The sequence below is a fragment of the Otolemur garnettii genome, unplaced genomic scaffold (assembly GCF_000181295.1).
Source record: "Otolemur garnettii isolate 467f Iridium unplaced genomic scaffold, OtoGar3 scaffold00020, whole genome shotgun sequence".
Taxonomy (NCBI): Eukaryota; Metazoa; Chordata; class Mammalia; order Primates; family Galagidae; genus Otolemur; species Otolemur garnettii.
Genome location: NW_003852415.1, coordinates 14,966,212 through 14,989,445, shown reverse-complemented (window position 1 = coordinate 14,989,445; position 23,234 = coordinate 14,966,212). Strand labels below are relative to the sequence as shown.

Here is a 23,234-nt window from a genome sequence, read left to right as displayed (position 1 = left end):
ACCCAGGGCAACAGAGACTCTGTCTCAAAAAAAAAAAAAAAAAAAGCCCTCAGGTGAGTCTAATGTATATCCAGGGCTAAGAACTATTATTTTTAATATTTCACCCAACCTGCCTGAATAATGACTTAGCAGATTACCTCTTGGTGGTACTACTTGTTTCCATAATACTATTACTTTACACTTGCAAGGAGGCTAATGCCTCTAGAAGATATCAAGGTTATTAACAGAGAAGACATGCAAGTGACCAATAGAAGAAAAAAAGAAATCAGGACAAGACCTTTCTTAAAACAACATAAAACAAAACAAAAAAACAAAAGAAACTATAACTACCCCTCCATTTGTTCTCTTATAAAGGAAAAAAAGTTAAGAATGCAGTTGGTGCTATCACTACCATGAAAAAAATGTTATAACACCCAATACAGTGACAGAGAATCATGATACATAGACACCCTGAGGAATATAGCAATATTAAAAATGAGCCCTGATGAGTCAAGGCAGGTTGAGGGCCAAAGATAGAAAAACCTGGCATGATTTCAACAACACACTAAAAAAGCACAAAATCTAGTTCAATCTAAATCTAGCAACAGACCAGGTCTGTCCTGGATGCATCTTAATTTAATTGAGAAAAATGCCTTCATTGACCGTTCTCTCTGGTTAAAAAATAGCATTGGTATCAACTAGCCATCCAGTGACTTCAAGTAAATGGCCTAAAAAGATAGGGAACCAGATATTATATACGAGGTGCTTTTATTTTTTTATTTTTATTTTTATTTTTTGAGACAGAGCCTCAAGCTGTTGCCCTGGGTAGAGTGCTGTGGCATCACAGCTCACAGCAACCTCCAACTCCTGGGCTCAAGCGAGTATCCTGCCTCTGCCTCCCAAGTAGCTGGGACTACAGGCACCCGCCATGCCTGGCTATTTTTTGGTTGCAGCCATTATTGTTGTTTGGCGGGCCCAGGCTGGATTCGAACCCACCAGCTCAGGTATATGTGGCTGGTGCCTTAGCCGCTTGAGCCACAGGCACCCAGCCATGAGGTGCTTTTAATACTCCACTCTCATAAAACAAAGGGAAATAAATAAGGCTTAACAGTTCTGCTAAATGAAGCTGACTGGATTGCTATCAAACAAGATTTTAAGAAAAAAGTCATTACTATTATTATAGTAGGCTGACTCCCTCTCTACTGAACAGCATTTCTTTCTTTTTTTTTTTTTTTGAGACAGAGTCTCAAGCTGTTGCCCTGGGTAGAGTGCTGTGGCGTTATAGCTCACAGCAACCTCCAACTCTTGGGCTTAAGCGATTCAATTCATTTGCCTCAGCCTCCCACATAGCTGGGACTACAGGCATCCGCCACAATGCCTGACTATTTTTAAGTTGTAGTTGTCATTGTTCTTTGGCAGGCTGCGCTGGATTCGAACCCACCAGCTCCAGTGTATGTGGCTGGCGCCCTAGCCACTTGAGCTACAGGTGCTGAGCCCAGAACAGCATTTTCTTTTTAGAATTTAAACTTCTGGAGAGCTAGTGTCCATTTTTATTTTCCCCAGAGTGTTGGATGTTTAGTAAATACACATGTTAAACACAATTAAAACTGAGATTTAGGAATGAGCTTAGCACTTAGACAGTGTTCATAAAGATTTCAGCTAAAAACATAGACTAGGCCTAAACTAGTTTCCAGAAGATAAGTGCTCCTTTCTCGGAATTATTCCAAGCTCATCGTCAAGTTTTTTTATACTGGAAAACTCTGGAGACCTTCCTTTTTTTCCCTCCTTATCCCCACTCCCTCTCCGTTTCTCTCCTCTGCCTCTCATTTTCTCGTGAATTTAAAAGAACATTGAATCTCTGAGTGGTTATAGTTACTAATGTAGCTGGCCTGCACAATCCGGCTTGAGTAATTCTTATTGAGATGTCTGATTAATTACTAACTAGGAACATATATTTTATATCATCCTTTTATTATAAAAAGGGTGATATATCATATTTTTATCTGATATAAAAATCATATAAAAATTTGATTTTATCAAATCCTACAAGGATAGCAAATTATTTTTCTGAGAATAGTCCAAGCTGAAAAAGAAGAAAGAGGTATACACACATACAGATGACCCACTCAAGCTTTATTCTACAAAGATGATACTATATAATGCTCTTTGTCAAGGGAAAAGAATCTCCTAAAATAATGGTTTATGTACTTCATTTCTGATTTATTTTCCTTAATTCAATTAATTAAAAACTAAGACATATAAAATTAGCACATGCATTACGTATTAAACATTTCTACTTAAATTAAGATATAGTCTTTTCTTCACACATTTTTATTAATTTTCTACAACGTTATTATCATCATACTTCCTGCAACATTACTTCAAAACTTAAAATAATTTTAAGTACATACCTTTGCCAATTTAGGTTTCTGGGAATATTTTGTTAAATTCAGTCTAGATAAATTTATAAATGGTCCATCAGGACTTGTAAGCATGGAAGCCTATGGGGGAAACACAATAGAATAAGAAAGCTGAAACTTTCTGCTGAAACATAAATTAAGTTTAATGTACATAAAAATCATAAAAGTGGGGCAGTGCCTGTGGCTCAGTGAGTAGGGAGCCAGCCCCATATACTGAGGGTGCTGGGTTTGAACCCTGCCCTGGCCAAACTGCACCAACAACAACAAAAAAAATAGGTGGGCACTGTGGGGGGCGCCTGTAGTCCCAGCTACTCAGGAGGCTGAGGCAAGAAAATCACCTAAGCCCAAGAGCTGGAGGTTGCTGTGAGCTGTGACACCACAGCACTCTACCAAGGGCAACAAAATAAGACTCCTGTCTCTAAAAACAAAAACAAAAACAAAACATAAAGGCAACAAATTAAAAGAATCACCTTCAAAAATCTTCTATATAATTCTACAATGATATAACATAACACAGTTACCTTGGTAATACAAGGCTATTGGAAAGCTGACAGAATTTACCGTTCCCATCCTGACAAATCTTCCAGATGAGGTAATAGGGCGGGCTGTGTAGGCAGTTCTGGGTGTCCTGATAGCCTGTTCCATAGTGCCTGGCCTTCCACTCTGTGTGCTGGGCCTAAGGAAACCTGTAATGGGTCTTCCAGCTTGAGTGATTGGCCTATGAAGATTACAAATTGTTATAATACAAAGAAGATCAATTAAGGAAAAATCTTATACAGTCTTGTCAATACTTAATGGCAGAGAATATGAAATAAAAGTATGGTACACACCTAATAGCTTGACTAGGCCCTCCTGTTTGATTAGTTACAGGGAGTTTCAAAGATGTTCCAGGGCCTAGGAGATAAAATGGCAAATTCAAATTACATGTTATTCATTAATCTATAAAAACTGTCAGCTAATACAGGTTTTGGAATTATGTTAGTCTAGTGAAAAAGACATTAATAACAAGAAATGCATTTTAGGGAAATGTGTTTGAGACTAGTATTTAATGAGCCCCTATCATTTACTTATGTTCTTACATTTACTCTTCAAACTAAGTCTGCAAGGTAGGTGGTAGTAATCCATTTAACAAAGGTTTACAGAATTAAGTTATCAGGGCAATCTATTAGTAAAGCTGGGATTCAAACTCAAGCCTAAGAGGCTCCAAAGTTCAAAATAATGGTTGTATACTGCTTTAATTATTTTTCATACAAACTTCTCCCAGTAAAAGATCATTTACATCATATCTAGAATTTAGATATTTTAAATCTCAAAGAGCAAAATAATGAGCAAGAAAGATATTTAATATAAAACACATTAATTTTTTTCTCAATTTCCATTTGAAGTTTTAAAACAGTTATTATCTTCCAAAACATATAAACAACAGAGAATTTTAACAACTAACAAATTACTAAGACCACCATATATAATAGTTCTTATCCAATACCATTTGCACCACCTATATCTGCAAGATAGGGACTGGGCCTCTTTGACAATCCCAGTTGATAATCACAGCCCAGCATATCACCGCATCACCTCACATCATGAGTAAATCATGTCTAATTATTGGCTTATGGCTAGAGTGCTGCAGCATCACCCTCGCCCAGAGCAATCTCAATTTCCTGGGCTCAAGTGAACATCCTGCCTTAGTCTTCCAAGTAGCTGGGACTAAAGGTATCTGTCACCATGCCTGGCTAATTTTCCTATTTTTAGTAGAGATGGGGTCTCACTCTTGCTCAGGCTGGTCTCAAACTCCTGAGCTCAAAATCCTTCAACCTCACCACCATACCTGATCCGATTTTAACAATTAAGTGATGTATCTGAATGATCTCTTTTTGGTAAATCCTTTTAGAATACTTCAGATGCTTGGATGTATCCCAGATAAACAAGCTTCTGATACAGCAGATAACCAGTTCAAATACAATGCATTTTTATAAATTATTTTCACAAATAATTTTGCATAATATAGCTTTCAATGAAAAATTGTTATACATCAATCTCACACCTTAAGTTGAAGATAACTGAGTTTTGGGAAAGAAGCCTTTGTACTGTGAGGGAGAACAGAAACTATTTTTTTGGGATAGTGTTTTTGTTTCATGTATATAATGTTTTACATTATGTCTATAGTACAGAAATATATCTAAATACCTAGCTACATATTCTAATATATATATATATATTATTCCTCCTCCTAATGGCATTCCATTAACTTAACTGAAAAACCAATACTTACGTGGAACTTGAGCAATAGCATTTTCATCCAGAATCATTTCTGCAATTCCTTCCTGATCTACATCAATTTCATCTATGTAAACCATTTCAGTTAGTGCTCGTGCTTTTAGAATCCAAGCTGCCTAAAAACCATAGATGAACAAAACAAATATTAAAATAGCATGAAAAATGCTACATAGCTTAAAGAAGACAGGTATCCTTTATTGTTATTTTGTTTCTATTAAACATGTTTACCACTACTGCATTATTCTAATTTAAAAGGCCATGTCAAAAACTGTAGTAATACAAGACAAGGTCATTTATTCATCAAGAAACAAAATATTGATTACCTAGTATATAAAAGTATGATAATTATCTGATTTTTTCTAACATTCCTTTTTATAAGTGAAAGAAGATCTTTTTTTTTTTTTTTTTTTTTGAGACAGAGCCTCAAGCTGTCCCCCTGGGCAGAGTGCCGTGGCCTTACAGCTCACAGCAACCTCCAACTCCTGGGCTCAAGCGAGTCTCCTGCCTCCGCCTCCCAAGTAGCTGGGACCACAGGCGCCCGAAACAACGCCCGGCTATTTTTTGGTTGCAGCCGCCATTGTTGTTTGGCGGGTCCGGGCTGGGGATCCGAACCCGCCACCTTAGGTGTACGTGGCTGGCGCCTTAGCCGGTTGAGCTATAGGCGCGGAGCCGTGAAAGAAGATCTTTAGAAAATATTTCTAGAATAGTAATTTTAAAATACATGCATGAAGTTACAGTGCTCTTTCTGCCCAAGTCCTTCATGAAGCTTTCCTGACTCTCAAATTCTATACCTACAACTCTCTTGTCTTTCTCACAGAGAATTCTCTTTACCCCTCTATTATTTTGTACTTACAAATACCTATTTGTATTTGACAAATATTATAATCATTTGGGCATCTGTTAGCCCAGTCTTCCCCACAATGTAAACTTTTACACTCTTGAATTTTTCATACCTATGGATTTTGTATATAATAGGTATTTAAGAAGTGTTGATTGAATTACACTAAGATCAATTTCTCCTGATTTCTAAGAACTAAACAACACTAATTGCTTTATGATCTACTCATTAGAAAACCTGCTGGATGGTATGGGGGGGGTAAATTAAAGAATTTGCCTTGTGTTGAAAAATTCAGTGTAAAGGTGTGCACAATTTCAATTTTTGTATGTTAAACACACAAAACTGCTTTATCAGAAATTTTTACCTCTCTGCTTCACTACAGAACAGAAGCAGAGAACAACAAAGCCTCGTGTCCTGTGGAGGATTTGGGAAGAAGGTAACTCTTCAAGCAGCAGCACAGAACTAACTCTAGAGCATGGAGGAAGCAGCAGTAAGGAAAATGGGAAGAGTGGCTCAGCTCAGGCTACGAGGGATCTGGCTGTGAAGCAGGCTGAATGAAAGCCAAAGGACTGGGAGAGAAACTGATGAGAACTACAGGAGTCTGGAAAGCCCTCAAGTAAAGCACCCAAGATCCATTCATTCAGTCATTCCATATTCATTAAGCACCCCTTAATCATATAGCACTGGACTAGGTTCTGAGCAGGAAATATGAAAAGATTAAAACATAGATCCTAATTTCCCTGAATGCATCACCTTTTGGATTAAGTGACAAGGCAAAGTGGTACATGATAGGTGACAAGAGAGAGGTGGAGAAATAAATTGGAAATTGGAGATTCTTTTGTGAGCTAAAGTACTTGGAATACATCAGTGAAAATATTTTTAAAAAGAAAAACATCATGCTTTCATTTTTTTTTTTTTTTTTGAGACAGAGTCTCACTATGTCACCCTTGGTAGAGTGCTGTGGCCTCACAGCTCACAGCAATCTCAAACTCTTGGGGTTAAGTGATTCTCTTGCCTCAGGCTCCCAAGTGGCTGGGACTACAGGCACCTGCCACAACGCCCAGCTACGCTTTCATTTTAATGGGAATAAAGAAGACTGCCTCCACAATATATGTATTTAGTTTCCTAAAGTAAAATTATATTTGGTTAAATGATTCACTTTTGGGCTTGACTTTTCTGGTTGAAGTTTTCTGGACTCTTACTAGGTAACTTTTAATAAAATGTCTCCAATGTTATGTGTGAATTTAACACAACTGAATGTACACAATATGGACTCAATGAAATAATTCATTTGTAAAAATAAATCAGTTCTAATTGGAACTGCATCTAACGGTGGGAGCCACCAAAGTATAGAAACAATCTGATGTTTTCACTTAGTTAAAGGTCAGGAAAGATGCCAGATCTATACAGCTATTCCTCACTGGGAAGTCTTCACTGGCTTAAAGTTAAACAGTCTAACTTAATTTCAAAGATGGACATAAGGAATCCTGTTTATTTTAAATCTCCACAGAGATTTGTAATGACTTGCAAGTATCTGATGGCTGTAATTTTTCAAAAGGACATTCTTAGTTCAGTGCTCTCTGATGAACAGAAAGGTCTGTAGCTAGCACTTTCTGCTGAAACAGTAAAGTAAGAGGTGGGCTGTCCTGGTTCATTCCTGTATTATTAGGGAGCACCTACATGTACCTAGAAATACAAAGATGAGTAAATCACGTCCTAGTTCTAACTTGGAAGAATTTCCATGTAATAGGGAAAATGTAATAACAAAAACAAAAAATAAAAAAAAGTGAGCTTCAGGAGGACAGAAAAGAAAAAAAGGCAGTGAGCTTCTGCCTGGGTGTGGAAGGAAGGATAAAAGAGAAGAGTTGGGCCCAGTGACCAGGCAAAGTGTAGAGTGCGTAGAACAAAGGGGAGGCTAGCTAGAGGGCTTATGGCAAGTTTGGAAACTCCAGAAGAGTTGACAATGGTTAAAGAATCAGGTTCAGCAAAGGGAGCAGTCAGAGAAGAAGCTGGAGAGAAAGGCAGGGACCAGATGACCAATCAAGTATGCCACAGAGAGATATGTGGACATCTATTCTGATAATGAGGCGGCAAGAAAACTTAAGAACTATTATTTGGAATCCTAGATAAATCAACTGTTTAAACACCAAGTTTTCATAATTTTGTAATCTATCAGTATTATATAGTTGATTATTGATAGTGATGTACATATTTTAACTGTTTTCATGTTCATACTGTTTTCATCATCCAATCCATCATGCTTCTTAACATCAATCTCCCTACTAACCTCTTCAATATTAAAGAGGTACGAATGTTTTATATTTTATATGAAGCAAAGCACAACATAGAAAAGGAAAACTGCAATTCTTCCCAGCCGAATGAATAAATGCTACTTTGAAAGTTAAATAGCAACATCTTTTTAAAATTTTATTCTATCAGAATTTACTTTTTCAAGATAAGTAGATTTACCTTTGTTTCAGCTTTTAAAATATAATTCTAATGGTATGAATTTCTTAAAGATCTGTATTAAATCTACTTAAACTATTATTCAATTTTAAATTTTATCATTGTTTGAAAAAATTACTCTTCCTAACTCTTCCTTTGTCCTAACAAAAAATGACCTTGTAAATCACATATCGCTGCTTGATTAAACATCAGACTGTTTTCAAAGAACTGCTCCTGGCAATGTGAACAATTCTTGAGATTTTAATGAAAACAGCAGATGGGGCTTTGGCTTTAAAAAATATTAAAATATTTTTATTCTGGAAGCAAGTCAAGAACATTTTATAACCCTAAAATCTTTTTTTTTTTAAAAAAAAAAACCCAAATTCAAAATTCATCAGTGATTAAAATAAAATGCATAGCAAAGCACACACAGTAATCCTAAACTTCCCTTTGAATCTGAATAAAATATAAATTTGTTTTATCAGGTATGTTAATTGTACTAATAAATGGCAGGGTCTGGCAGTTTAAAAGAATAGTTAATGCTAATTTATTTGAACATTTTATGTGTTAGAAGTACTGTAATAGCAATAAAAATAAATGCTTAGGAATTTTCTTGAGGGAAAAACATAGATTCTTTGAATCTAAATGAATAACCACCATGTTAATTATTTCTCTTTGTATCTGTGAAACATAATCCCTTCTCATTCACATACTGAGTGAGTCTATAGGACATCACTCTTGAGACAAACACCTGCCAGCTAACATGAGAAAGACACTGACTTATTTGTTCTAATGTCTGTGATGTTAATCCAGTTTTATTTATGGAAATACACAAAGGAAGAGATAAAAACTCTACTAACTAAGCAAAACATTTGGGTCCTCTTAATACAGAATGCACAATCAGTAGTTTCAGGCAACCAAGAAACAATTTTCCCAGGTTGTTATTAGAATAAGGCTACCAAAGGAACAGTCTGTCTGACCTGATATAGACGTCCTAAGAATCAGTAACAACTGACACTCTGCTACTCTATGAAAACAAAAACTTAGGCACAAAATATTGAACTGTTATTGTAAAGCCTCATTTCTTTTGAAGTTGTGAAAATGTGCAAGGCCAAGAAACCCAGAAAGTGGGAATAGTGAGGTGAACAGTAAGGTCAGAAAAATCTAATTAGCTTTGTTCCATTTTAGATCATTCTCCAGTAGATAATTAAGTCTACAGTAAGAACAGGAAAGTAATGCTAAATAAAGGTACATGAAGCCCCTGCACTAGTTTGAAATTTTTTATTTAAATGTAATTTACAGCAGTTTTAAAAACGATTCGTATCCCCAGGGATGGTGGCTGCTGCCTAGCACTTTGGAAGGCCAAGGCTGGAGTATCTATCACTTGAGGCCTGCAGTATCACTTGAGACCAGCCTAGACAAGATCAATATCCTGTCTCTACAAATAATGGAAAAAATTAGCCATGTGTGGTGGCACACACCTATAATCCCAGTTACTTGGGAGGCTGAAGCAGGAGAGGAAGATTACCCCAGTCCACGAGTTTGAGGTTGCAGTGAGCTATGATGCTGCCATTGCACTCTAGAGAGACAGAAACCTTGTGTCAAAAAAAAAAAATTTGCTACAATGAAAATTTTTGCTGTTTTAATTTTAATTAAAATCTCCCAAATTTCTTGAGAACAAAAACCATATTCCTTTATTTATAATTTAAATTCTTCTTTATTTTTTGAGACAGAGTCTTAGTCATCCAGGCAGGAGTCTGGTGGCATGATCATAGCTTACTGCAGCCTCAAACTCCTAGTCAGGTGATCCTCCTGCTTTAGCCTCCTTAGTAATTGGGATTATAGTCGCCCACCACCACACTTGGCTGATATTTAAAATATTTTCTGTAAGGCTGGGTGTAATGGCTAATGCCTATAATCCTAGCATGCTGGGAGGCTAAGGTGGTGGACTGCCTGAGCTCAGGAGTTTGAGACCAGCCTAAGCAAGAGCAAGACCTTGTCTCAACTAAAAATAGAAAAACTAGTGGGGCACTGTAGCTGGCGCCTGTAGTCCCTGCTACTTGGAAGGTTGAGGCAAGGGGACTGCTTGAGCTGAAGAGTTTGATGTTGCTGTGAGTTATGATGCCACAGCACTCTATGCAGGGTAACACAGTGAGACTCTGTCTATAAATTAATTAATTAATTAAAATTTTGTAGAGACAGGGTATTACCGTTGCCCAGGCTGATCTCAAAATAATTCCATCTCACATGATCCTACAGCCTTGGCCTCCCAAAGTGTCAGGATTATAGGCATCAGCTACCACTCAGCCTAGATCCTTCTTGAATGACTTGTACATATATTACAAATAAAAACAGTTTTCCCATCTATCACATAAATCAAGATTATGAACATTCAAGAGACAAATGTCATCCTTTCAAAGAACAGAGCACCACATTTTAGACTAGGTACAGTGTTTGTTTACTATTATATAGGCTTCCATAAGAGTGCTTTGTCAAATGCTTTCTATTCTAAAAGGTTTGATGATTACTCATACGAACCCCGTATGAGGTTCAAATAACTTATTTACCTAAAAAACACTGTTAACATTCCATCTCACATGGCAGGGTAAATACCTGGCAACATTTAAGCTCTCGGATTTATAGGTCTCTATATCCTTTCTTATTCCCAGACTCACTCAAAGTTCTCCTGGGCTAATAGCTTCACTGACCAGGTATCTCCCTCACCAGACCTCCTCTCTCCCAGGCATTCCTTCTGATTAATTCCCTGGTCTCTTAGCTCATTAGTAGGTCTCTGTGGCTGCCTCCCATCCTTAATCAAGTTGATCTTGTAGATGTGGTTGTCTGGCCAGTGTCCCTTCCCTCCTCCTCACTCACTACAGCAGGCATTTCCCTCTTAGAGCTCACAGGTTAGTGAAGACCAACCTTTCCAAGCAGAGTTGGCCCACTCTTTGCTCAAAACATACTGTCCTATCCTCTATGGCAGTGTTTTCCAACCTTTTTTATCTCATGGCATACTTGAACCTATATTTAAACTTCCACAGCACACTTAAGATTATGTTGATCAAAACAAAGGATTAAAAAAAAGAATATACTTACTGTGCTTTAAACTTCTTTTGAAAATAATGTGATTAATGATCTTTATAATTTTTTATTTTTATAAAAATTTTTATACACCTAAGATCCTCTCACGGCACACCATTGTGCCTTGAAACTCACTGCTGTACTCTTTTCAGACACTTGCGGTTCTACTGCCTCCCTTATTGTTTGTTGCTGCTGCTGTTGTTGTTTTTCTGTACTCCAGCACAAACCAGTCGACCTCCCTTTCTAAGGGAGCTTTCTAAGTGTAGAGTTCCCCTTGGCTCCTCTTATTTTTCTCATCCTCTGGCCAATCCTGGTCCTTACCATTTAGGCTCCAAGACTTAATGAACATAGTAGATTAGTTCTACGAGCCTATCCATATACACGAAAGTATTATAAATATAAGTTTATTTATGTAATAGGTACAGGATACCAAGTAGATATGGCTAATTTTAGAACATCAAAAGTAGATATGTAGCACATTTTCTAATCTATAGCAGCAGCTAAGCAATAGCAATTATTCTCTAAACTACAGTTTGCAGCTAATCCTTTCTTTACCTGAGACACTGGCAATTCAGAATCTGGTTCCTGGAAAGCATTAAGAAAGTGTTAAACTTTTTAAGAAGCAATTTATAAAATAAAAAGACTTAATGACTAACCAAGCATTTGTAGGTAAACTCTCATTCAATAAAGATCTAAATATTGTCTTTAATCTTTGTCTACAAATGCTGTCAAGAGTTCTATAAAACTAACATACACTGAAGAATGCTAAATTTTCTTTGGTGAGAAAATTCGAATTAATTTAACATCATTCAGAGCACAAAGAAAGATATAGTAACTGCTTACATAATTAAGAGACTATATTAGGAATTAAGAATAATTTTATAATATACCAAAGAAGTATTTCCTCATATTGAGGAATAATTGAGAATAAGCTCATGGTGGTTAAAACACTCAGACTTGACACCAAATAATATAAACTCTTCTTTTCCACATAAACATAATGGGATTTATGGCTAACAATAACAAATTAATTCTGACTGTAACGTCCTTAAGAGATTTTTATAAATAAAGTACATAGTGTACACTAGTGCCAGATGCTGATAGCTCAGCATCTGAGGTTTTTTTCTACACAAATTAAATAGAAATCCATCAGTAAAAAATACCAGATTTAAACCAAATTTATTTATAAAACATCTACACTTACATATCTGTCTAGTCAGCAGTTATCTGTTGCGCACTTAACCTATAACATATTTTATTGGGGAAATTACTAAGAAACAGAAAAAGGAGAGGAAAAAAAGAAAAAGATCCTTCTTTTCTATAGCTCTAAATCCAAAAAGAATCTCCCAAATATATTTTTAAGAATGTATGAATATATTATCAGGCCAGGTGCAGTGACTCACAGAACACAGGAGGATCGCTTATAATCAAGAGTTCAAGACCAGCCTGAGCAAGAGTGACACCCCCCCATCTCTACCAAAAGTAGAAAAAATCAGCCAGGTGTGGTGGCATGGGCCTGCAGTCTCTACTACTCAGGATGCTAAGACAGGAGGATGGCTTGAGCTCAGAACTTTGAGGTAGCAGTGAGCTATAATGATACCACTAAAGTATACCTGGGGTGACAGACAAGACTCTGTCTCAAAAAAAAAGAACATATTATCAGGGCAACTAATGAGCAAACCCTATAGGCCCCATGCAAAGATAGGCATTTATTTAGCATGACACATAGTCAGAACATGAAAGGAAAAGGCTGATATAGACTAGAAAGTAAAGGCCCTAGAAGGTGGGATTTAGAGCAGATTAAATGATCAACTGAACACAAAACAGCAACTAAAGAATATAATAGCAGGTGGAGGGTTTCAACTCCAGTGTGCAGGAGAAGGCTCTGAAAAAAGTACAGATTTCCTAAATACAACTGATACTTCAGGAAATACACTGATAACAGGGAACAAGATGGCAAATGGAAGAAGTAGCCTTTTTTGTACTTCCTTCTATTTATTTGTATACATACTTGTATGGCCCATTATCTCATTTGACTCTCCTAATAACCAGCTGAGGGAAGCAGGTAGGAATTATTATCTATTTTATAATTAAAGAAACATATTGAGAGATGTTAAGTAATTTGTTCTAATTCACACAAATGTTTGAGAGAAGCAAGTGCTCTTTCTCGTTAGTGCCTCAAAAAAAAAAAAGAGAGTAGGAAATAATCAGGAAGGACTGAAGGGTAAAGTTTAGGAGACGTACAATGAGTCCAGTATAGAGATGGGAGGAGGGTAGTTTACCAGAGGTGATTGCAGACAATGCCTGAAAAGGAAAACAACTGAAGGAGATAGAAGTGACTGATACTACTTAAAAGCTAGAGGCTTGTTATTCTGACCAGGGCAAGTAGATTCCTCCAGTGGCCCAAACTAGTAGCTCAGCCTCCCAGGATTCTATTCTCTGATGAAGGTTTGTGATCTCGGTTTTTGTGCATCTGCCCTTCAGAAACATGTTTATGACTGACTGTGCAGGTGAAGAGCAAGTTGGGAAATGATGTGAAGCCATCATGTGAATGTGAAGGTCAAAGAAGAAAAGAAGAGGCCTAGAGAGCAGGGAAGCGTAGAGATGGGCAAGAGACTATATGGTTAGAAAGTGGAGACCAGCCCTAAGAGGGTAGGGGGTAGAGAACACATTAATTCCAAAACATGCTCCTGGCACCCGGAAATCAGGTAGGTACTGAAAACATTCTATGAGGGAAGGCACCTAATTAAATATATCCAATATATTGATACAATGTGTCAAATGCTATACTCAGCTTAGGGACAAATTACAGACAACTAAGGTAAAAAGAAGAAAAACAGAAGACACAAGACATAAGAAGGGAGTCGATAAAAGGGAAATTATTCTGGAAATTATTGAGTGCCAATGATTTATGAACTATATTTCCTTGTCCATTTCACTGGACGTTTTCCTCACAAATGCTTACCAGATTACCAAAAATCCTTTCAGAAGAATACAAACAAGGGAATCCTACATGCAAATATCTCTAGCTTTGTAGAGACAATAGCAGGTACCATTTTTGATCTCTTACTATGCATTAATGAAAACTCATACCATCACCCTTTGAGGTATAAGTACACTATCATCTCTATCCAGGGGTGGGGAACCTGTGGCCTTTTGGATTCAAGATCGTTCTTTGTTAAGCACCAAAGGAGTCAAGAAAAGCTTCATCTTTCTCTGCTGTACCCATTTCTATACAATTTAGGTTCAGTTAAAAGGTTGTACTTAAGGATCCAGAAGGCTACATGTGGCCCCAAAGCAGTAGGCTCCCCACTCCTGCGTGGGAAGACTAAGGACAGACACAACTCTCTGGAGATCTATCAGGAACAAAACTATGAAAGAAAAGAATCAGGATATTTTAATTTGGATATGGGGCAGACATTTTTTAATAAATTACTGAGGCTTTCATCTTCGAGCTCTCTCAATAACAGTTTATTATTAAGTAGTTGTGATTTAAATTAATCCACCTATATAGAGAACCACAAGCTAGGTTCACTTGGTCTAGCAAACTATTTCTACAGGTATCAGTGCAGGTGAGTAAAAAGTACCGGGCCTTACCTTAGAGTCAGAAGACCTGGGTTCCTTAGGGAGCCACTTAACTACATGACCTTGAACAAGTCATACAACCTTCATTACCCTCTCAAATTGGAACAATATTACCTACCTCACAGGAAAAGCTTTAAGGACTAATAATAAAACCTTGCCTTTTTGAGAACACTTCACAATTTCCAGATTATTCTTTCACATACACTATCATGCCTATTCGAGTTAACGGATAAGCACTAAACCATCTATTACCCCCTTTTCAGAACTCATAACTGGCTCCCACTTGTGACTGATCAAATTAAAGCTTCCCTCAGAATCCCCTTCAAAGTAAGAGGCCACAGAAAGTAGAATGCTGCTGTCTAGAACAGAAAATACTTATTACTATCAATTTCAAGTCATATCCGTTTGCTTCTTTCCTCCCTCCCTCCCTAGAGCACAGCTTTCTCTCTTAGGTTGTTGCTATTACTTCAGGGAATTAAATCTCAAGATAATTCTGAATGCAACTTCCTAATTGCTGCCTAGTACTTACACTGGCTAATGAGTCTATCCAGCCTGCTCTTAAATTGCTGAGTTGTTATTCAGAAATTAGTAATAAAAAGAAGGGAAAAGGAATACCTACAGAGAAATGGGCCAGGCATGGTGGTTCACACCTATAATCTTCTAGCACTCTGGGAGGCCAAGGCAAGAGAATAGCTTGATGTCAAGAGTTTGAGACCAGCCTGAGCAAAGCAAGATACCATCTCTACTAAAAACAGAAAAATTAGCTGGGCATGGCAATACAGGCCTGTAGTCCCAGCTACTCAGGGGACTGACATAGGAAGACTGCTTGAGCCTAGAAGTCTGAGGTTGCTGTCAGCAAGGCTGAGGACTCTAGCTTGTCTCAAAAATCGAAGAAAGAACAGAGAAATAGATGGGTTTCAGAAGAGTGGGGAGATCTAGTACCCAAGCAGCGAAATGGAAATGTAATCTGTATAGTTTAACAGAAATACAAATTTATAAAGTGAACTGCCCCAGTGTACAGAATCAAAGGATTATGTCTGGCTAAGTCTCTATGGCCCCAAAGAGGAAACTAATTAGATAATCATATAGAAAGATACACTTTTTGGCTTGGATCACCAGGCCATGGTCTCAACCGACAACTTAACCTTTAGCTCCCTGGGAGCACTGGTTTCACATCTTCCATCTAATAAGCCAATGGTGTTCAGCGACTTTACCACCTTCAAATCATGTACAATAATAACATCCTCCTCTTTCACTAGAAGCAGCAGTTAGGGGCAAAGGAGGAGAATGGAACTAGAAAATGTTCTTTCCCCCATTCTGATATATGCCTAAGGGTCCCACCTTCAGAATCACTTTAATAATCAGATTTTAATAATCTGAAAATCTATCAGAAACCTACCCCATTAATGAAAGCACATTGTCTTTTAAAAACCCCACTGCCTGAAAAATCTGTTTTATGAGCTGTTTAATTATAATTGAACTAAAAAAAAAAAAATCAGGACTGGTTTTAAAGCCATGAATCTGACATATGGAACACAGAGAACAGTAATCAGATTAAGCAACTAATCAGGATGATCAGCATGAGCGGTAGAAGCCAGCATTCCCTCTAGGTCATATGGTTGTATGGAGGACTGTTCTGTACTTCCTCCTTTTATGTCATTACTATTAATCACTATTTCAGTCACAATTTAAAGAATATTTTGAAAAGGACAATGCATCTCCATGAATTGGTATTCTTACTATATTTTATCAAAAAGGAGGGAATATAATAAATTATCCAGCTGTCCCTCTTTTTTTATTCTTAACAGATCTGAACTTTAACATCTTTCATTCTTGTAGACCCCACCCTGTGTTCCCCCACCATTCTGGGTCTAGAAAAAGTAGCTCAGAATCCATTATTCTTCTAGAACCCTTTTCAATGCCCAAATGTTGTATTATTATTGTATTACTATTCAATCTACTCTTCAAATGTTTTGTAGCAAAACAAAAATGTATTACTCTAAGGAAACTTGCTATCCCATAGTACTTCATGTCTCTCTAGCTAGCCTGATACCCTGATTTTGACAAGAACCAAAATAAAATCTAGATGTCCTCACAGAACATATAAGGCACCAATAAAAGATTTTTGATATTATACCAAAATGGTATCCTTTCAAGGAGAAATAAATGTAGATGAGTCTTACAGGGGGGCCTCATCCCAATAGGCTCAAATATTGGGGCCAAAATGTTATCTCTTTGAAGCTCCCTGGACCAGCTTATAAGAGGATTAACAAATACCAAATCACTTTAGAGAGGTTCTCCTCTTGGAGAAAAACAAGCAGAACCAAAAGTGAAAAGTAACATTTTTTAAAAAAACATAAGCTATCTTTTCTTTTGGACAGAAAAAAAAAAAAAAAAGACAAGAGCAAAAATCAGTTCCTTTGGCACTCAGAAGAAATATTTTCATTTCATTGTGCCTCTATGTGTCCAAGTTAAGTCTTACTGCTTGTAAGTCACTCACTCATACTACAATCAGTTTGGTGGTACAGGAATAATAATTCAAATAGCTGTAGAGGAAAAGTACTCTAAAATGTGGAAGCCTCAATAAATGCCCCTGAAGCCAAAGGAGCATATGAAGGTGAACCTAACTGTAGAGCTGAGGACCATCTGCTCCTGCTCTGATCACATTTCTGTTAGCTTTTCATAGATTGCAAATCTCTCTATCATTTAACTTCTTCCACTGAACCAATGAAAGCACCATAAGAAACACCAATGATGATAATTACTATCAGAAACAGCCTCCAGGAGGAGTCCAGGAAGAATTTTAAAACTTGATTTTTAAAAGTGACCCTCAGTCCCAGCTATGGGCTTAATCAAAATCACATAGGGTTTGGTTTTTTTTTCCTTCAGGACTTCTTGGAGTCTTTAATCTAAGTACACAGATATATTAAAATTATTTAACACTTAGCTAAAACCTTGAAAAAGGCACAGCAGATGGAAAAATGCACTGAGTAAAGGTCAGAATCACAGTTTTGAAAAATTAGACTAAATAAGAGCCCAAGTGGCAGCACAATATAGATAAAGGGAATAGGTTTACTAGCTTTGTAACTCTGGAAAGTTTACATCATTTTGTGTTTCGGTGTACCCAATCTAAAATGGGTAAAATACTACCAGCTTCCTAAAATAGCTGAGGATTAAATGAGATAACGCACAAAGCCCTGTAAACCAAGCCTAACACATAGTAAATACTCCATAAATGTTAGCTATCCTTTTTGTTACTTACTTTGTAAGGTTATTCTAATTATTAGAAATGTATAGTATAATGTTTATAGAATAAAACATCCAAAAATCTAAAATCCCAAATGATCCAAAACCCAAAACTTGTTCAACATTGACATGTAACTCAAAGAAAATGCTCATTTCAAATTTCGGATTTTTGGATTAGAGATGTTCAATTGATAAATATATTATAAATATTCCAAAATCCTAATCACTTCTTGTCCCAAACATGTGGGATGCGGGATACTCAATCTACAGTAAACACTTAATAAAAGGTCATTGAAATGAACAGATAAAAAATCTTTATTGCAGTGCCTAGAGCAACCTAAACTTAATTGATAGGAGTAATATTCACATTTTGGACTCAGATTATGGGGTTTTAATCACTAATAAAAGCACTGCTATTTTGCCTACAACATTTCCCAATGTGACATCTTGAAAAGACTCGTCTTTGGCCAAAGAAAGGAATCAGTGGTCAAATAAATTTCAGAATTATTATGATTAATAAAAATTGGCAAAATTAAGTTTCTTCAAAACTACTCAGAGTCTTTAGTATGCATCTTGAATCTCCAAGAAGAAATACACATTTTCCAAATGAATTTAATGAGGAAATTTTCTTTTACTGAGCAACTCTTGGGGTTAGGATTGTGTGGAACACAAAATGGGAATGACCCTAACTCAGTGGAAAAAATGGAAACAGCACATGAATTCTGCAAACCATTGTGCCTAGAACAATATTTTGCCCAATTCCCAAACATATTTAATTGTGGGATCCTGTCTGTTTGTTTTTGAGTAGCATCTATAAGATTGCAATGCACAAAAACACACTTGGGAAAATGCTTGTCTACAGAAATGCAGCTCCGTTAACTAATGTGAACTACCATGAACAGAACCTACCTAGGCATTACCACAAAGAAGGTTGTTTTAAAGGAGATGTGCTATGTGAAGGACAAAAATGTTCACCTCAACATCCATCTGCTCGGAACTAAGGCAAAGCCTAGTAACAGTGTTCACACTCTGGCCTCCGCTTTTATAACTCCCTTCAATTTTCCATTTTTTCTAACATCTCCAAGGCAACATCACTAGAGGAAAAGCTGGGGAACTCAAACTATATAGATATATTCTGCATTTACTAGAAGCAAATGTGACAAAATGCCACAGCTCTCTACCCTTTTTCTCCTTTTTTGCTTCTTCCAGGAGCTATCTGCCTACCAGAGTTGTACCTCTCACACACATAGTATATTACCTTTTTCATTTGTCATGTATTATATTAGTGTAGGTTAACCAAGTTCTCTTATAATAAAATGCCAGCATCCCTTCTTTCAAGACTTTCTTTCCCATGACTTCTTCCTACAATTATCGCTTTCTTTGCTTAGGTAATTTTTTTTAATAAATCTTTTCCCCTCCTAGATTTTCATTCCTCTAACTTATGTATTTTCTTTACGCTCAACTCATGGTCTCCTAATCAAAAGCTCCTTCGCTCCTGGACAACTGTCTAAAGATGAGGTGGGAGGATCACACGTCTGACTCAAAAAAAAAAAAAAAAAAAAAGGCAGCAATGTTAGCATGGGCTGGGGAATCACAGATCTTTGTTTCTACATACTTCTTTTAGAGAATAATTCACAGGAAGACAGCTTTAGAACCCATCCATATGCAAGTATAAATGAACTACCAAAGTTCCTTAACAAAGTGAAATTCAGGGCTCTCTTTCTAGGGCACTCCAAGGAAAAGGGAGGCTGAAGTTTGAAGAGGGGATGGGCATGGCACAGAACTCGTGATCCCCAGGGATGGCGCGAGCAGGGAATCCGCTAGCCACGGCTCCGTAAGGTCTCGCTTCGGGTGTCTCTGCGGGCTGTACGGTCACCTCGCCTGGGCCTTCCTCCCCGGCCTCCCCACCCGGGGGTCGGAGGATCGATTGCCCCAGAGCCCTCCGCCTCGGCGCCGGGATCCACAGGCTGACAGGGGCCGGCCGGTACCTGGTCATAAGGGGACTTCTCCAGCATCTGCGTGCACAAATCGGCGCAGAGCTGGAACTTCCTGCGCCTAAAATAGCTCCAGGCCAGGAGCAACGGCTCCATGTCTGGGCCCATGGCGGCACCGCTGCGAGCGAAGGACTAGGGCCCAGCTCTGGGAGGGCGGTGGGCGGGGAGCTGGGAGCAGGCGGCGTCCAACTCTGCCGGGCAACGCGCGGCGGCTGGGGCCTTGACGGAGAGGTGCCCGCATCGCGCCTGAAAACAGGGAAGAGAAAAACCACTCTGAGCAGAACTCAGCTTTAGGGTTTACCAAAACGTGGCTGCAAAAATACCTGTACTTTTAAACGCTACAGATTTCATTAATTTTGAGACGGCACCACAGCTAACCAAAAAGGTAGTGACTTAGACACCTCCTACTGGGGTCCTCCACCCCCAGGAGGCGCGGTTGCCTAGCAGCCGAACGCTCTGCTAGCTGCGCAGATCCGGACAAGTCCCGGGAGTGACCTTCAGGCGGATCACTGTGCCAGTTCTCCTGTTGGCTCAATTCTACCCCTCTCGCTTACCTTTGGACTCTAGAAACAAACGTGTGAACAGTTTCTACGATATCAACCCCCCGATCAGGACCCAGAGGCCTAAAACTCTAAAGTCTGTTTCTCCAAGTCCCTCTCACCAAATCTCAAATGTAGAAATAGCAAGAGGCTTGCTTAATCCAATCTACTCTCCTTACAGATGGGAAACAGGCTCACAGAGGAGAAATTATTTTTCCTTAAATCGCCTGGAGTTTGGGAGCTGGGACTGTAATCTTGTTGACTACATGTTGTTAATACTTTTGTTAATCCGAAGCGTTTAGGGATTTTGGATTATAAATCAGTAACATTTTTCCTAACTAGATAATGTATGCAAAAAAATTTTAAAGGAGCTTTGCAAAACACCACCTCCAGGCAGATATTGTTTTGTCAAAAGTTTGCTGTGCAGAGTGATTTCTTCAGCTACATTTCTGACTTTGCTCTAGAGATTCACACAGATGCTATTAAAGACAAATATCTTTAATAGCAATGGTTTTGAAAAGAGAAATTGACAAAGGATCTTTTTTCCTTGCCCCCACAGTGGGAAGGGTAGGAAAAAAATTTAACTCAATACTGCTGAACTTTCTGATGACATCTAAGTTCCCTCTATCTCTGTTAGATAAAGAGACAAGCTCTTAGCCAAGATAAGTCTCCACAGCAATTTTCTCAAAGCAGTAGAGTACCAAAATGCAGACATTATAGTTAATCTACATACTGTGGGGGTTTTTTTTATTTTTTTAGAGACAGAGTTTCACTTTATCGCCCTCGGTAGAGTACTGTGGTGTCACAGCTCGCAGCAACCTCCAACTCCTGGGCTTAGGCGATTCTCTTGCCTCAGCCTCCCGAGTAGCTGGGACTACAGGCATCTGCCACAATGCCTGACTATTTTTTTGTTGCAGTTTGGCCAGGGCTGGGTTTGAACTCATCACCTTCAGTATATGGGGCTGGCGCCCTACTCACTGAGCCATATTGTGTTTTTTAATAGTTATTAAAATTAAACTAAGAAATTGTATCTTTACTAAGCAATCTTTCTCTAATTGTATCCTGGAAGTAAATAATTATCAGGATTATGATTGTTACAGTTATGTTTATTGTCATTAGTTCATTTGTGTTTCCCTGGAACTGCCTCTAGAGATATAATCTCTCTAAGGGTATTAATGGAACATACCATGGTTGGGGGAGGGGGAGAGGTCAGGGTAAGAAAGCAAGTCCTGACAATTGACAACTGGGCTCAATATTTCATACGGTCTCTTTGTTTACAGTGTAAGCAGATTCCCTATATTGAGTGATTCTTGTCCCTGGCTCCATATTAGACAGATGTTTTAAGTAAACGTTTTATTCTCATGACCCTATTATAACTAAGGGACCTTGGTACCTTAATATTAACTGAACTCCTCAGTGTATTTGAATTTCAGTAGTTTTCCCCTAATAGCATTTTCCTATTTCAGCATCCTACTTAGGATACCACTTAACGTTTAGAAATCATGTCTCCTTTGCCTTCCCTGGTCTGTGACACTTTTATAGATTTTCCTTGCTTATGGTGACCTTGACAGTTTTGAAGAGTTCTAGTCAGGTATTTTGTAGAATATCTGGGAAGTTCTTAAAAATACAGTTTTTAAAAATAGAGATGCTGACTAAAAAATGGCTTGAAGTCAGGCTGGGTCTCAGAAGATTGTAATGGATAGCCAGGACTAACCAAGCATTATGTTGAGTTCTAAATTGTCTTGTATATATTGAGGTTATTGTCAACTTCCTAGAGAAAAACAATATTTTTGTAAGCAAGAAATAAACATGCAAATAAATACATAATGTAGAATAAAAAGAGGCATTAATATTTTAGTAGCATATAATTTATATTTTTAATAGCGTCTTTCAAAAGGCTGTTTTTTTTTTCTTTCACAAAAAATGAAATGAATGAGAAAAATTGTGGGATATTTAGCAAATTGCAGGATGTTAAGCATGTTCCAAATGTAACATAAAATGTGTCTTTAAAAGAATATAAACATTATTTTATATCATGTAAATGTGTTTACAGTTAATTGATTTCATGAATTTATACATAGACTTTGTTACATTTTTTATAATATCTAACCAATAATGCAGAAACAACTATTAAAAAAAAACAACAACAAAGGATATGATAGTACAAGGAAGTAATTATTCTAGTGATAGTAGTGGGAAAACTACAGGATGTAACAATCCCTGGTGAAGGGAGTTAGATAAGAATTACTAGGGCCAATTTCCTACTAGAGAGAATGAGCCATAGAGAAACAGCTTAAGCCCTTTAAAAGAGTTGGTTTGACAATCAGAGGGAGATCTCAGTTCATAGATCCTTATCTTTTGCTCTCTAGCAACTAGATATCTCATTAGGCTAATCAGTTTAAAATTAAATACCAAAGGTTACCTTTTCTAGATGTTAAATTGGAATTTATTTGTCCAGACCCTATGCTTGATGATAAGAATGCAGAGATGAACAAAACCAATCTCCTGCCCAAAGGGTACTTATACACCAAAAGTACCGAGTGGAAAGAGCACTTACTAGCTGTGTTTTCTCAGGCAAATTAGGAATCAGTATAAAATGATGATTAAAAAGTAGGCTCCCACTTGAACTTTATCTTAGAAACACAAACAATGTACCCTAATCATTTGTTCCCTCATATTAATCTGGGAGAAAAAAGGTAAGTTCTGGAACCAGATTTCCTATATTTGAACCATGACTCCGCTATGCCCTATCTAGCTGTAGGGAGTTTGGAGAAATGACTTAATTGTCCTGTGCCTCAGATTCTTTATCCATAATGTAAACTGCATTACT

General features: G+C 37.6%; 1 protein-coding gene across 1 annotated transcript in view; it reads right to left on the bottom strand.

Moving 5' to 3' along the window:
* TTC8 (tetratricopeptide repeat domain 8) overlaps positions 1–20,058 on the bottom strand; it is a 66,468-nt gene extending 46,410 nt beyond the window's left edge. Inside the window, exons 1-5 of the mRNA XM_003786970.3 lie at positions 19,860–20,058; positions 4,672–4,792; positions 3,230–3,293; positions 2,961–3,117; positions 2,391–2,480 (exon numbers count right to left, since the gene is read on the bottom strand). Of these exons, the coding sequence (XP_003787018.1) occupies positions 2,391–2,480; positions 2,961–3,117; positions 3,230–3,293; positions 4,672–4,792; positions 19,860–19,973 (546 nt within the window). The 5' untranslated portion in view covers positions 19,974–20,058. The remainder of the gene's footprint in view (positions 1–2,390; positions 2,481–2,960; positions 3,118–3,229; positions 3,294–4,671; positions 4,793–19,859) is intronic.
* Between the last annotated feature and the right edge of the window lie 3,176 nt (positions 20,059–23,234).